The sequence below is a fragment of the Ostrinia nubilalis genome, chromosome 26 (genome assembly GCF_963855985.1).
Source record: "Ostrinia nubilalis chromosome 26, ilOstNubi1.1, whole genome shotgun sequence".
Classification (NCBI taxonomy): domain Eukaryota; kingdom Metazoa; phylum Arthropoda; class Insecta; order Lepidoptera; family Crambidae; genus Ostrinia; species Ostrinia nubilalis.
This window is the reverse complement of record NC_087113.1, coordinates 4,817,028-4,832,779: the sequence shown is the minus strand read 5'-3', so window position 1 is coordinate 4,832,779 and position 15,752 is coordinate 4,817,028. Positions and strand designations below refer to the sequence as shown.

The 15,752-nt window shown below is 36.5% G+C and overlaps 2 protein-coding genes across 2 annotated transcripts in view; one reads left to right on the top strand and one right to left on the bottom strand.

The window, feature by feature from the left end:
• The window catches only part of LOC135084487 (uncharacterized), a 131,595-nt gene extending 124,627 nt beyond the window's left edge, over positions 1 to 6,968 (bottom strand). Inside the window, exon 1 of the mRNA XM_063979274.1 lies at positions 6,559 to 6,968. Coding sequence (XP_063835344.1) covers positions 6,559 to 6,613 — 55 coding nt within the window. The 5' untranslated portion in view covers positions 6,614 to 6,968. The remainder of the gene's footprint in view (positions 1 to 6,558) is intronic.
• Positions 6,969 to 7,809: 841 nt separating this feature from the next.
• Positions 7,810 to 12,723, top strand: LOC135084592 (uncharacterized). Its single transcript, XM_063979365.1, has 5 exons — positions 7,810 to 8,010; positions 8,139 to 8,387; positions 8,743 to 8,901; positions 8,988 to 11,594; positions 11,962 to 12,723. The coding sequence occupies exons 2-5, from the start codon at positions 8,210 to 8,212 to the stop codon at positions 12,039 to 12,041; spliced, it is 3,024 nt and encodes a 1,007-aa protein (XP_063835435.1). The 5' UTR covers positions 7,810 to 8,010; positions 8,139 to 8,209; the 3' UTR covers positions 12,042 to 12,723.
• Positions 12,724 to 15,752: the final 3,029 nt, after the last annotated feature.

Sequence of the window (15,752 nt, the reverse complement as noted above, 5' to 3'; positions counted from 1 at the left end):
CGGACGCGTTACGGTATTTTTGATTTGAAAGTTATGTTTATTTAATGTTTCAAAGTGGGCCACGTTTGCGGATCTCGATTAGACACAACAAAAGGAACAGTCTTGTAGGTACCAGGTTGTAACTTATTACTTAGATCACAATCTCCAGACTGCATCAACAAACAAGACTTTAGTAGCCAAAAGAAAATATCGATAATACTCATGGATAGGATGTCAAACTAAGAAGATTTCTACTGAAATCTCAAGATAAAGCTTAGCTTATAAAATCGACACTAAAACCCGAATCGGGGCCAGATTCTACTTCTTACTTCGTCCAATTACTAGATAATTTATAGACAGTGAGGAACAACCAATTTCGCTCGAAATTTCATTTGACGTGGAAGTTGCGGCCTCAATTCCATAGACAATTTGTATTTGTCAACTTGGCAACACTGTCAGACTATTAGCATAGGTCACAACTCACAGCTGCAAACACTAGTGTCGTAATAACAAAACAATCACATCTGGTGCAAATCACTGTTATAAATACTACGTTATGCACTTAGTGTTCTGTAACTATGATTAGGAAATATCCAATGAAGTGCACATTCTCAGATATTATGTCAGAGATTTTAGCTAAGTTTGCTTCTGCTATATGGTGTGACTAACTGAACTAGCTAAGTTTGCTTCTGCTATATAGTGTGTATTAACAACCGTGATGTAAAGATTTCGATCTGAAGCATCAAATTAATCTAATTCTTTAAACAATCAGGTTAAATCAAGTCTGTGGTTTGGACCGCTACACAATTAGTAGGTAATTAATTAGTCTTTCTTTTCCATCTCACTCAGTAAGTACCTACCTATCAGTTTTTATGCTCTTGGAAATAGAAACTGAGAAACGATCGTTCTACATTAAATGTTTTTGCGAAAGGGTGGGATAACGTGAGAAAAGTAAATTCAACGATTTCGATGACTATTTAATCAATCCCGAATTCTATATCGATTAACCCAATAACAAACGGCCGTTTTAAAGGGTAACGGACTTATCCAACGGTCGAAACACTCGTGTTTATTTAGACCCTAATTTAGAACATTGCAGATTCTGGAGCACGGAAACACCAGCTTCACGGCCTACTTTGAAAAGAACTATTTGAATAAACACAACTGGACTTCCGGAAACTTGTCTTTCTTTACATTCCTCGGAATGACAAATGCGGTAAATCAACGGATTAACACTACGGACTTTTTTGACTATGAGATTTTGTAACGTTTTAGTAAGATTATTTCTGATGACGACAGTGATATAATTTTAATTGATTAGGTAGGTAACAAAGATAATTAATTAGAAGTATTTATTTACTTATATCGAAATGCAAATAATGCAATGCGATTGCGGAACCACAAATCAACTAAAACGATGTTCTATTGTCTTTTAATGAAGTAAATTGGTGTGAGAATGTCAAAGTAAAAAAAAAAACGAACAGTTTTATTGTACTTAATAAAAAACTTTAACATAATTTAGAAAGCTAGAAAATCACTCTTTCAGACACTAGGAGGATAGTTTTTGAAATATGCTGTAAGGTGTTGTAGTTTTTTTTTTGTTTTTTTTTTTATGCATAACAAGGCAGGTATTTGACCACAATCGCATCTGATGTTAAGTGGGATGCAGTCTAGGATGTTAGTTTATACGATTTGTAAGTAATTTCTCTATAACTAATCTTGGATTGTTTTAAAACAAAGCCAACAAAGAGTTACGATGATTCAACTTGCTGGCATATTCGTGAATGATTATTAATATTGTCACGTTCAATATTTGCGATGTCGTGGCATGTTTACTTATTGCGATAGCCACATTATTGTTCAATTACATAGGTACTTGACCCTTTTTTAACAGATAATTGAAACGATTTATTTTATTTAACGACTTTTAGCACGGTCTAATTAAAAATTCCAATTCAGAAGGCCAGTAAACCCTTATAATACGCACTGTTATTACCTATTGTATTGAGGATTATTTAAATGATAAAAAGTAAAGATCTCATTTTGTTAAATGGTTCCTTAATATGCTCTGCTGAACCATTTAAGAACCTAGTAAGTGCAGCGGAGCAAATTTTACAGGAGAGCGAAAAAACGCATTTTCATTTGCCCTGCTAAGATGCTTAAAGATTTGGATAACTTCCGATGTTTATATTAAAGATTAGTTACTAAAGTATACTTTATGGAATAAAAGAATATATTTAGTTAAAAATTGCAAGTTTTATGCTCTTTACTAACACTAAAAATTATTTTTTTGACAAAAGTGCCTCGTAAAAATCAAAATCAAAATCGAATATGAATCAGTACTCATGTAGTCCCCAGATTTTGATATGGTTATCGAGTGTCAGCCAACAGAACTCGAAATAATATTTAAATTACAGTAGCATTTTACCTCTAGTAAGTCACATTGACCATTTTGAAACCTAGTAAGTCCATGCACTTACTAGGTTTTAAATGGTCATTGTATCTTGCTAGGTTTTGATAATGGTTTTTGCAGATTTGAATTGGACTTACTAGGTTTTTAGCAACGCGTTTCTCCGGTGTTAAGTGTAATAGAGCGATTTCTGTCTTCACATCCTGTGGAGACCTTAATTCTAAGGTGATTTATGACAAAAAACGAAAATCTGAAAAAGTGTCCCTTACTAGGTTCTTAAATGGTTCAGCCGTGCTGTGTTGCATAATTTGTGATTTTATATCGGTTGATGTTTTTTAATTTTTCATTTTTTTTGTAATATTTCCAATACCTCAATATGTAACCTTGTTGGTGTTCAAATAAATAAATAAATAAATACGATAATGTTATTGTTTATGGAATAAATGACTATGACTATGACTATGACTGCTATCTTGCCACTACAACTCTCGTCTTTCGTAGGTAACTTGATCAATGTAGGTATCATTGCAATAAAAACAATGATAATTTTGTCTTTTTTTTATGTGGCGCAAAGCCGTTGATAATGTGCAGCATTTTAACTGTAAACAGCTTCTTGCACATACGAGTAGGTGTTGTGTAACTGCAAGTTGTCAACATGGGTAGGTACATGCGCAGTGGCCAGCCAGTAGCAACTTATTGTAATTCGTGATTGTCATGGTATTAATCACGCTCATCTCCGCTGCAGGGTTGTCGCAAACAGATTTTATTTAATCGAAGTTATTGTACTTCTTGTTACGCGAAAACTTAACAAAGAACGATTTTTCTGCAGTCCATTTCTATTTTATGCCTCTAGCGAAATTTTCAACTTTAGAAATCCTTTAATGTCCATTTTCAACTTTTTTACATCTCACGTAAGTGAATTCTCTTCAAGCCCGTGTATGTATAAAATCTATTCTACCTAGAATAGCTCATTCTAAAAGTCTTGAAAATAAATCTTCCATACTGGAACTTGCATATTTCCACAATTATTGTTGATCTACGTACCAGAAACTGGATGGATAAGTCTTACACTCGATACAGGTTTCCATGATAGCCCTGTGTATAAAACAAGATGCAAGCATCATCGTGTATCCACGCTCATTGCGACACTGTAGGCAGCGTACAATGGAAATACCTTCAGTGAGTTTGCCGACAACTCATCCGACTCTAAATTATTGCAAAATCGCACTTAATACAACTGCTTAGAATGCCAGTGTTGAGCATGATGTGCCCTCATTTTAAAAAACCTTTGGCGAAGTCGTGCGAGACCCAAAAACACGTAAAACCTCTAAAGTATTTGCACGAGAGAAAGGCCTGCCATGTACAGTTAGGTAGAGCTGTAAAGCATGCTAATTTTGTTCAATTGCAGGTTTTAGTTCGAAATTCACAGGGAATAGCACCAATCTGTTCTGTGCCCACTGGGTCTTCCTTTATTCCAGCTTGGGTCAGTCTATGCCGCAGTAATCTACACTCTATGGTCACGTAGCCTCCGCAAAACCGCGGCGCCGGTCTTTAAGACGATATTCTAGCTGACTATTAGTTATTTTATCAATCATGGAGAGTCGATTTCATATGCAAGCAGTTATATTAATGCACAGATGTCCATTGATACTCGTAGTTGATACTTAGTCGCGAAAATTTTCAAGATTCGTAGTTCGAGTAAGTTCTATCGATGTTGTTAAAACACCAACCTAGTTTATTAAATTGTGTACTTACAGAAAATCTTCATCTTTCTTCTTGGTTTCATTATTTCTATCTCTCTTCTATGTAGGTACCGTTCTTCAGCACTTGGTTACATGGATTAAAAATCCAAACTTTTGTATCATTTTTCGTTTGAACCTACATTATCAAATGCCTTATTATTACCATCGGTTTGGTATCAACAAATCGACGCCTCAACAATGATGTTTACAATACCAAACGCAAATAAATCCCTTCCGATAATGTTTAATGTTTCGCGATGACAACAAGATTACGTGATAATAACAATATCAAATTTAGCATAACGGGTTAACCAATTTCCTAGCTTCAATTCTTAATAAAAAAATAAACAAATTTCAAAACCATTGCCAACTGACAAATTCAAATTTAAAAGTAAAGGAACATCCTGCCGAACGCCTGCGTTCAAAGGAAGTGCGCTTCATTAATTCAGTAGCCGTACCATCTCCGCACAATGCTAACATTGATTCCCGGCACTTTGTTTTATAATTAAATTTTCATCCAAACCATTGTTCGTTTATAGCGAAGTTCTAATGGAATATAAGGAAAATAAAATTTCAAAGCCTTCTTCAGTCGGAACGGAACTTAGATAATGCACTAGCTAGCAGTTATGCTTTAGTGAAGGGGACAAATAGAGTATAGCTAGAGCCTCTTGCCCATGAGCTAATAATGTTGCTTAGCTCTACATTACACAAACTTTTATCGCCAGCTGCAGTCTGTCGTGTCTTTTGTATTCTTCGTTTGTGGCCCTGTATTGCAAAGAATATGCCATTACTTAATCTTAAAGAATTATTTCAGTTTCCGTTCCCATTCTTCTTAGTTATCGTTATCAAAACAAACTGTTCTGTCTGGGACAAGGAAACTATGTGTTAAATAAGTGTAATTGTTCCGACAGTGTGTCATTATCTTCACATTCTTGGAAAGATAAGCTACCTACAAGATGTAGTCACTGAGTTGCTTCATTAATGTTACATTTTATGAATGAATGATCCTTTTTGGATTATTATAAACATGAACTCTACTGAAATTACCAAATAATCGTCACAATAGATTAGCACAGATATAAATCATTGGTTGAACTTCAAATCTATTAATTTCTGGTCTATTTTAGAGTATGTAAGGAGTTAAAGGCAGTTAGGTCCTACAATCCTTCTCCACCAATCCTCAAAAAGTTCTTTGAGAGCTGGGATTGAATTGACTAAAGGAAAGTAGTAGAGTTCCTACAGTAACAACAAGGTCTTGTTTAGAGTGAATACTTAATTCAGGTTAAGATTGACCATTATAGTAAACCTCTCTAGAGACAAGTTGACACTGATTTCTAATTGAACACAAGTTCGCAACGCAACGGACAAGGTAGGTAAGTATCTACTCATATTTTTTTCGTGAATAACAGTCGCTTTGAAGAGCCAAGGAATGACTCATCGATACGCTTGACCTTCTTACCGATCCATCTGTCTAATGCCTATTTATTACTGTACGTTACTTGTATCGTTCATTTACTAGATTTCCCATTTTGAATGTACGGCCAATATGCCATTTATCTTCCTCTGAATTCATTCTAAACTGCATTATGTAGGTAACTAGGTACCTTATCTCTGTTAATCGCGTAGCCCTCCTCTTATCAGGGTTTTACTCGTCTAAAGAATCAGAATGGTACGTAAGTAGGGCCTTAGACTTTTGCTAGGCACTTGCATTGTGTTGTGACTTGAATAAATATATGCAGTTGTTTGTAAGTCTTCTTCATAGATTCGTAATTTCTTAACTTTTGATAAAATCTTTCTTTACTTGAATGAAGAATATTCTAGAAAGCAACGGACAGAAAAGTTTTAAGTTTTCGTGATGATCCGACATTATGCTCTGCTTCGGATGCTCTTTTAAATAACTAACTCTATCTTTAAGGATATTTGTCTCATCATGAAGTTACGGTCAAAAGTAACCAACTCTTTGAATGCTTACGAAACTTCTTAGCTGGTGGAACCGGTAAATGTAATAAGCAAAAAATTTACCTACAGCCGATTCAGCTTACGAAGTACAAAATTCCTTTCGTATCACGTTCATAAATACAGAAGGTAGGCGTAATTCACAAGCATCAAATGATTGATCACGTAAAATAAACGAGCCGCGATCGCTTGGCTTATTGCAGGCATTGCAGCAAGCGGTGCAGTGAACGCGAAGCACGCCTCCATAAGGGGAAATGCTGTGTAAACCTGTCCCTTCCCTGCGTCGCCTCGGGAAATTCACGACTGCAAGATTGTGATAAACATTAAACAATTTTTACAAACATTGTAACAAACTTTTAAAATTCAAACTTCGAACGGCGTCCTGCCTACTTAATAAAAATAACTTTCTTCTATTTTTTTTAATTCATGCTATCAAAGGCGCTAAAATTAAACTAAGTTAAAAGTACACACCGAAAAAGTCCTCCCAAGTCATAGAGTGATCCGAGTCGGCGTTAGCTCCGTCCATCGTGCCACTGTTTGATTCTAGCTTGACATGTTGTTTAGTTTAAATAAAACAAAAGAACACTGCTGTCTTATGATTTTATCTCACCAAACACAGAGTAAACTTTGTCGTTACATAATTTGTTGACAAACAATAGTCGCGTTGGGAAACGGAGCGGGAGGGCGCGCGCGTTGTCCCGCGAAGCCGACCGGTGAATGAGTTGAAAAAGTTTCGACCTCCTCTCTCCTCGCCCTCCTCAGTCCTCACTGCGGCGCCTTGCACCCGCTTCACTCGCTTGCACTCAAATCACGGTGCACTGCAGTCCCACACCATGATAAACTCGCCTAATAGGATTACTAACGCCAACCTATAAACTCTACGCTGGTTCTAGATAAAATCTACATCACTCAAGATAATGATTACGAAAACGATTCATTAAAGCAAATGGAAATTATGGCTCCGATTCACGCGATGTTTTTTATTGAATCAATATCTAATTAGGTGATAAGCAAAGTTAAGAATTATGTCTCATGCCATCGTCGTACTTTTAATCACGTCTTACTTAGCTACGTCTAATTTAGGGTACCTAGGTAGGTAGATAGGTATTAAATATTTCAATTTCACATCATGACTAAATCTACACATGCATGAAGGATACAAATAAATTATACAATACTTACTTTTAGGTAGGCAGGCTTTTTTCTTCAAGTTAGCTTATTTCTTGATCTTAAAAACTATGGAGGTTGGAATCACAACATCACAATCATTGATTAGAAAAAATCTATTGGTTTGAAAAACTAGAAATCAATAATGTAATCGTCTTATTGACAAAATAAATAATTAATTAATAAATAAGTTTTAAAAACTTTGCAGCTGAATTTCACAAGTCATTTTATTAATCTAAGCAAGTCACAAACAAAACAAATGGCTCATCAATCAGCTGTTTCGAACTTGACCCGCGAACATTTGACAAACGTCATCACGGCTTTATTTTAACGTCTCAATGCTTGACGTAACCCTAAAATATCTAAATTTAATTATGTGGAATTATTATTTTACTTAGTTTTCCAAATAATGATATTCTTATAACTTGATTTAGCGTCAATTTATTTCGAGTGATAAAAAAATACCTTGGAAAATACATTTTCTACAAACAAAACCGTTACTCCGTTACGTTACCTAATGAAACGTCAAAATAATGCGACAGACGCCACCATGAGCATTGATCGGTTGATTTTAACAACATGGCGATTCTTGTAATCAGTTGTTGTGCATCGTCCATTAGTTGATTTTAATGCGTGAATTACATCTAAATTGAGTTAAAGTATACTGTGTTATTGCTAATTGTGCCGAAACTGTCATCATCGTGCAAAAGGTAGCAGCTAAAGAGTGGTAAATTCTGCGAACTGAGATGATTTGAGGTACGTATTTGTTGGGTAACATTTTTATCCTATTATTATTTATATTGCACATTTTGTCGCACGTTTTGCTTTATTAGATTAACTTTGAGTACTAACGAAGTGTTCATAACGTTCGTATTTCATTTCAGCGTTCCGCTTTAGGTGGCCAAGTCGTAAAGTTGTAGGATCATTGAACCCTGCAATTTTGGATGTTTTTATAATGCCGCGTCGCGTCGGGACTGATGTGGTGCAACTGCCTATGCCCCCGAAGAAGAAATGTAAGACTTTGGAGGAGCCCCCGAGCCTCGATGTGAGTTTCTTCGACGATGAGGCTCTCCCACCTGGAATTGTGTTTTCTGATGTACAACAGAAGAAATGGCGTATTGGAAAACCTATTGGTGAGTAGATACGCAATAAATACCAGTAAACTTTCTAAAAAAGTCACTAATCTAATGGTCAGAACTAGAATGTACTTGATAACTTAACATTTGAAGAGGGAAATAAAAGTGAAAGTTGATGCATTAGATCATGATGCATAGTAGGTACATTGTTAGATATATACCACATGATTTGGAGCTGTCTTAGTCATATAGTAACAATGTTAGGCTTTGTAAATATTGATTTACTTCTTATAATTTTTAACAAACAAATAATTACCACACAGTATTATTACTTGGTTTAAGAATAACTATAAATTTCCTATTTTTACCCAATATTATGTAAAAAAAATTGATGTTCTTTTTTGTTTTACAGGCAGAGGTAGCTTTGGCAGGATATACCTAGCTTCAGACAATGTAGATGCTGAAGTAACAAAACATAATGCGAGATATGTGGTCAAAATTGAACCACACACAAACGGGCCCTTGTTCGTTGAGATACACTGTCTGATCAGGTCTGCTCAGGCAGCCAGAGGTAAGACACAGTACATATTAATAGTAATATTCACATGAAAATAAGTTATTGTGAAATCTAAACTGTTGATTTTCATTTTATTCCAGTCAAATCATGGAGACAGCAGAAGAAACAGAAACGCCTTGGGATGCCAGTATACATTGCCAGCGGCTCTTTCACTGATGAAAACACCGGTGTGAAATACAGATTCCTGGTCCTCCCTCGATATGACATTGATCTCCAGAAAGTTATTGCCCGAACAAAGGTTTTGGACTTGAAAAATGTGCTTGTATTGGCAATTCAAATTCTAGATGTGTTGGAGTACCTTCACAATCAGGGATACACTCATTCAGATATCAAAAGTTCCAATCTCATGCTTGGATTTGATGGCATGAAACAAGGGAAAGTACCACTTATAAAGCACTCCCCCTCATTCCAAAAGGAAACAAAAGAAATTGCAGTACTTTCTGGCAAGCATAGAAGAGCCAAAAGTGGTAAAAGTAGGTCATCTAACTATTATGACGATGAGGACTTCATCGTCAAAGACTATAAAAACCCATTAGATGATGGCACTGAAAATGATAAGAGATTGGCCAATGTAAAGAAGAAGCTAAGAAAAATATTATCAGACAAAGATAGCAGGACGTTGCACAGACACCATGCATTTAATTTAAGACAACTGTCTAACTACGTCAACTATGAAGATATAAATAGTTCAGTTTGTTCTGATCAATCTTATCAAAAACTACTTGATGATTTTGGTAACAATCTAATGAGAAACACTGAAGATTTTTATGAGGAAACAAAAAATAAAGATCTGAAAAATAGCACCAACGATTTAAATGAGATATTCAAAGAAGCAGTTCTCTCTCAGTCCAATGGCCAGATTTATTTACTGGACTATGGCCTGGCATCCAAGTTTTTGGACTCAAATGGGAAACATAAAGAATTTGGGATGGATGCTAGGAAAGCCCATGATGGGACATTGGAGTACAGTTCCAGAGATTCTCATATTGGCGCACATTCGCGAAGATCGGATCTAGAAACTCTGGGGTACAATCTTTTAGATTGGCTCACAGGCACACTGCCTTGGAAGACAGCAGAAGTGCTTGCGGAACCAGATTTAGTCCATGTATTAAAGAAAAATTTCATGGGAGACATCAAATTATTACTCAAGACCTGCTTCAAAACAGAGTTTTACCCTCAATTCATGGAGATGTATCTGCAGTATGTTACAAGTTTGGATTTCACTGAAGAACCAGACTATGATTACTGTAGAAGCTTATTCAAAAGTGAACTGCTGAAAAATGGATACGACAAAGAGCTCTTTTTAAACTTTGCCGAGCCACCAATGTCTCCAATGAACCGGAACAAACTTTGTTACTCCAAGAGATTTGGTAAGAAAAATACACCGCGTGATTTCCTAGCTAGAAATGGAATTAAAAAAGCATACGAACGTGAGAATGTTTACTCCTTGGAAAATGATCTAAAATTGGAACTGTTGAAACAAACACTAAACTCTTCCAGCGATGGTGTTAGGAAACCATGCGCATCAAGAAACTTCTTCATTTCTGATGCAGATCTCGTCGCGCGTCTAAAGAAATCTCTCATGCCTCACGACATATTTGGCAAGAAACTATCGCCAAAAAACCTGCGGTCTAAAAAGAAAGTAGTACAAAAACGAAGAGGCGTAAAGAGACACAGAAGCAGTATTGGCAAGTTTGGCAACTTCATGGGGTCTGCAAGACAGTTTACTTGGGCAGAAATTTTGGCTGGCAACCCAGAGGATATTATAAGGAAAGAAAGAAACACCGCAACCGATGATAACATTGATGACGATGATTCAACCTGCAAGTATAGGATTAGGAAATTGTCCAATGCATCTTCAGAAAGCAATGACAATCTCCAATCACCACTGATGCAGAAAGATTACTTGCAAATGTTGAACCCCACTTATGCAATGAAAGAAGTGGTAGCTAACTTCGAGAAAAAAGTTTCAGGCAAATGCTCTAAAGAAATGGAAGAGAGTCATGGAGGGATAGCTGGGTACACACCAGCAATGGTGAAAGTTTACAGAATGAAAGAGAAGAGAGAAGCAAAAGAGAGGTTGGATGCTTTGAAACAGCAAAGTTCAGCGAAGAAGGAAATAGCTCTTGTCCAGCCTAGATGTACTAGATCTACTAGAAATAGAACAGTAATCCAACCTGAACCAGTAAAAAGGAGTATGAGGAAAAAAGCATCAAGTGACAGTAATATAGGAGGATCTGAAGAGACTGAAGTTAAGGGTAAGGAACAATCTAAAGAGTTGAAAAAGTCGAAGTGTAGTCCAGAAAAATCTGAAGAAACTAAAGAACCACCTAAGGAATCTAAAAGGTCTAAAAGTAGGGCAAGGCAATGCTTACAAACTGAAAAGACTGGAGAGCAGACGAAGGATTCTAAACAGTCTAAAAGTAAGACAAGGCAATCCGTAGAATCTGAAAAGGGCAGAGAACAGCCTGAGGACACAAAACGGACTAGAACTAGGACAAGGCAGTCGGAAGACACTGATGCCAAGACAAAAAGGTCTAAAAGTAGGACTAGGCCATTAGAAGACACCGAAATCAAGACTAAATCGCAACCTAAGGAGCAGAAACAGACAAGAAATACTACAACAGCAAGTAAGAAAACAGTAGAAATTGTTGAAGAAACTCCTGCTAAGCCTTTACCTAAATCAAGTGAGTATAAAAATCATTTTCCTGTTTAAATGGTAGTAAAATTTATTTTGCAATCAAATTAATAGCATTGGCAGTTTGGCACTGACCATGAACCTTATTTACACAAGTCTGCTATGAGGACCATAAATATCAGTGCAGTTTGGTATACCACTTGTTCAAATACATACCACACAATTTTAATGCACAATGTCAAGTTACATCTGTTTTGTCTGGGTCGTATGTGTATTGAGTATCTTAATCCTAATTAAAAATGTACTGTAGTGCCATAATATTAGTGTGATGTTTGTGCATTCAAACTCTCAGACTATTATTTATTTCTATTTTGATGATTAAGCAGTTGGATAATTATTTTAACTGTTCCTTTCAGAAACAAAATCTCGGAGCCCGTCGTACACCGTGCCCAACAACAGAAGACGGCTCCGCAGCAGCCGCCGCAAGCAAAACTGATATCAACTTAATGACATTTATCTCTTCATGTGACCCTGGTTTTTAGACTTTGTAAGTTGAAGATGACTGCAGATGGCAACCGTAACTTTCTTAACTACAGATTATGATTTGCGCCACTTGCTAGTGAGTGGTGTGACTAGTGCCCACTGAATCGTGTCGCTCTACTTAGGGTACCATCAGTGCCCAAGTAATTTCTTATAAATGCTTAAAAACTGCGGGTGCCATCTGCGGACATATCTTCATTCTCACTATTATTCTCTAAGAATAGATGTGTTTTTCCCTCGAAATATTCTTTTGTTCGGACAATTATATTTTACAGGTTTACTTCTACCAATATTTTTAGGATAAGGTTTTGGTGAATTAAACTGACCCACCACTTTTGATTAAACAAATCGAATGTTATGATTTTAATTTTATACATAAAAAATGGATCAGACTGTGATTTAAATGCTTGATTATAATATTGTATTTAAGAAAAATTGCTTTGTATTAGAATATGCATCACACTTTCATTCATCTATTGTTATTTCGAATTTGTAGTCTGGCATTATCAAGCCGTATTGACAGAGTTAGGATTTTTATAATTTGCATTTAGTAAAGTAGTAGGCCGTCGTGCCTATTTCTGTCAAATTTAAATGTTCCAATGTGTATGAGTAGAAGAATAAAATTTTGTTAAATTAAATACGATTTTTAATACTAATCCTACTGAAAGTAAGGAAGCTTATGGGAGAAATTAGTAAAAACTATCAAAAAGTATGTACATAAGTAAGGAGGTGGAGGATTATCTCGAGCCGTTTTTTTTCCTCCAAAACGGCTGCAAAATGGGTGTTCGTTGATCCCTCCCCCCTTGCACAACACGAGGAGGGATCAACGAACACATTCGTCCCAACCACATCTCATGGCCAAAATATCAATCATCCATATCAGGGTGCGGAAACTTCCATACTACGGTTATCCAAGTGAAACTTGCTTCCAAACAGCGACATCGGTGGATAAATTCAAATACTTTTTAACTACCCTAAAACGCTCTAGATGTCGCTGCTCCTGTTTCCTTCATATTTTCATTTTTTTCTTAATTAAAATATATTTGAGAATATTGTTAAAACTTTTTTAAAATGAAATTAAGTAATTTGTTTTAATTTAAAACTGAACGGTGACATTTTTTGTTACAATTTACATAATAGAGTAGTAGAAATTACTGTTTAACATATGGCAACTTTGTTTTTCCTCCAAAATGGCCGGTGTTGTTTTTGCTATGTTAAATGCATTCTTGTTTTCTTAGCCCTGGCCCTATTAAAGTATTGAAGAGTCGAGTCAAATTCAAGTTCATTCCTTCGTACCTGCTGCTGTTCTGGTTCATCGGAGTTTTGTTCGTTCCTTCGTGAATCGCGAAAAAACTCTGTTATGTTCACAAGTGATCTGAGTTTTCTCAATGTGAAAATGCTTTTTTAGTGTTGTTGAAAACTTTGCGAAAAGACGCTTTTGGTGTATAATATTATGTGTGTTCATAAATAAAGTAAAATTATTAAATTCAAAAGTTTTTGTTTATTTGCATTTCCATGTGCAATGTAGAATTTTTCCAAATCCATTGTTTTGAAAATAATATGTCGGCGCCGGACACAGATGCTGCAAATTATTATTGATGATTAATAGTACCCATAGAGAAAAGTAATACATAGGAAATAGAGAACCCTCTCTGTCAAATTTTTGAGCCTACTAATTGACAGCCTGGTGTTAAATTCCCTGTACTTAACCTACGTACGTAACGCTCACATACATACATAGTACACGCACACATACATACATAAAGTCCACGCACACATACACACAGTTCACGCACACATAGGCCCTCATAACCTTCAAAGAATTATTGTTTTTATGATGTACAATGTAGAATTTTTTCAAATCCATTATTTTGAAAATATTTATCTTTATGGTGTACGTATTGTGTTATTTTCAAAACAATGGATTTGGAAAAATTCTACATTGCACATGGAAATGCAAATAAGTAAACAAAAACTTTTGAATTTAATAATTTTACTTTATTATGAACACACATAATATTATACACCAAAAGCGTCTTTTCGCAAAGTTTTCAACAACACTAAAAAAGCATTTGCACATTGAGAAAACTCAGATCACTTGTGAACATAACAGAAAGTTTCTTTGCGATTTACGAAGGAACGAACAAAACTCCGATGAACCAGAACAGCAGCAGGTACGAAGGAATGAACTTGAATTTGACTCGACGACTCTTCAATACTTTAATAGGGCCACAGAAAACTTAAATGATGGCTAAGAAAACAAGAATGCATTTAACATAACAAAAACAACACCGGCCATTTTGGAGGAAAAACAAAGTTGCCATATGTTAAATAGTAATTTCTACTACTCTATTATGTAAATTATAACAAAAATGTCAATGTTCAGTTTTAAATTAAAACAAATTAATTTCATTTAAAAAAAGTTTTCACATTGTAATTAACAATATTCTCAAATATATTTTAATTAAGAAAAAAATGAAAATATGAAGGAAACAGGAGCAGCGACATCTAGAGCGTTTTAGGGTAGTTAAAAAGTATTTGAATTTATTCACCGATGTCGCTGTTTGGAAGCAAGTTTCACTTCGATGACCGTTGTATGGAAGTTTCCACACCCTGATAGTACCAATCTTAATATTATGTTATCTGTAAATCTGTAGAGCGGAAGGTTTGTGATTCCTAAACGTAACACCCGACTGATGCGCAGAAAAAGATAACTGTCAATTAGTTGTGTCATGTCAAGTGTGAGCAGGCGGCTGCGAGGTTATCTTTGAAAGCGTGTTGAGTTTGGTGGAACGTTAAATTGTAGGAAAAGTGGTTGTCAACCATCCAAGATATTATCTCCTTGCCCGTTAACCCACGCCTATGGAGATTCCACCCCTAGAGTTCCTTCTGATAGAGACCAAGTGCCTTTATCAGAAGTGGGATTCGAAGGGCACTATTCAAAGGAGATAAATCTTTCAGCATGCACACCTACGCTACGCAACTCATCAAGTTTTACATGGAGGATGTTGACTCAGACGTTGAGAGTTGGTGCAGGTTGACGGAAATTATTGTGATTGACGTAAACTGGAAAGGCCTTTGTGAGTGAGTGAGTTAAGGGGGCCGGGCCAAGGGCGCCCGGGCCACCCTGTTGCCGTGGTTGAAGGGGCTGTTTACGCCCGGGCCACGCTGGTGTAATGTTGGTTTCCTGATCGCACGGCTGCATGCCTGGATCAGCAGTAGTAGTGGTGCGGTTTGAGGTAAATGGTTGAAGGAGCCTTGGCTTATGCCTTGCGCGTCGGGCCATGTTACCTAAACCCTGGTTTCCTGGTCGCATGGCTGCATGCCTGGATCAGCAGTAGTAGTGGTGCGGTTTGAGGTAAATGGTTGAAGGAGCCTTGGCTTAAGCCTTGCGCGTCGGGCCATGTTACCTAAACCCCGGTTTCCTGGTCGAAGGGGCCTCACGCCCGGGCCAGCTGTAATGTTTTGGTTTCCTGATCGAGGGTCATCACGCCCTGATCAGCTGTATTTATTGTGATTCTACGATATGATATTCGCACGCTCTGTAGTCAGGAATGGACGAGCTGTGATAATGAGAAATTGAATGTTTACAGATGGACAAACCCTGGACTAAGCGCACGAGGCCGTGCGATAGTCAGGCTGGCCGTGTCGGCGCCGGACACAGATG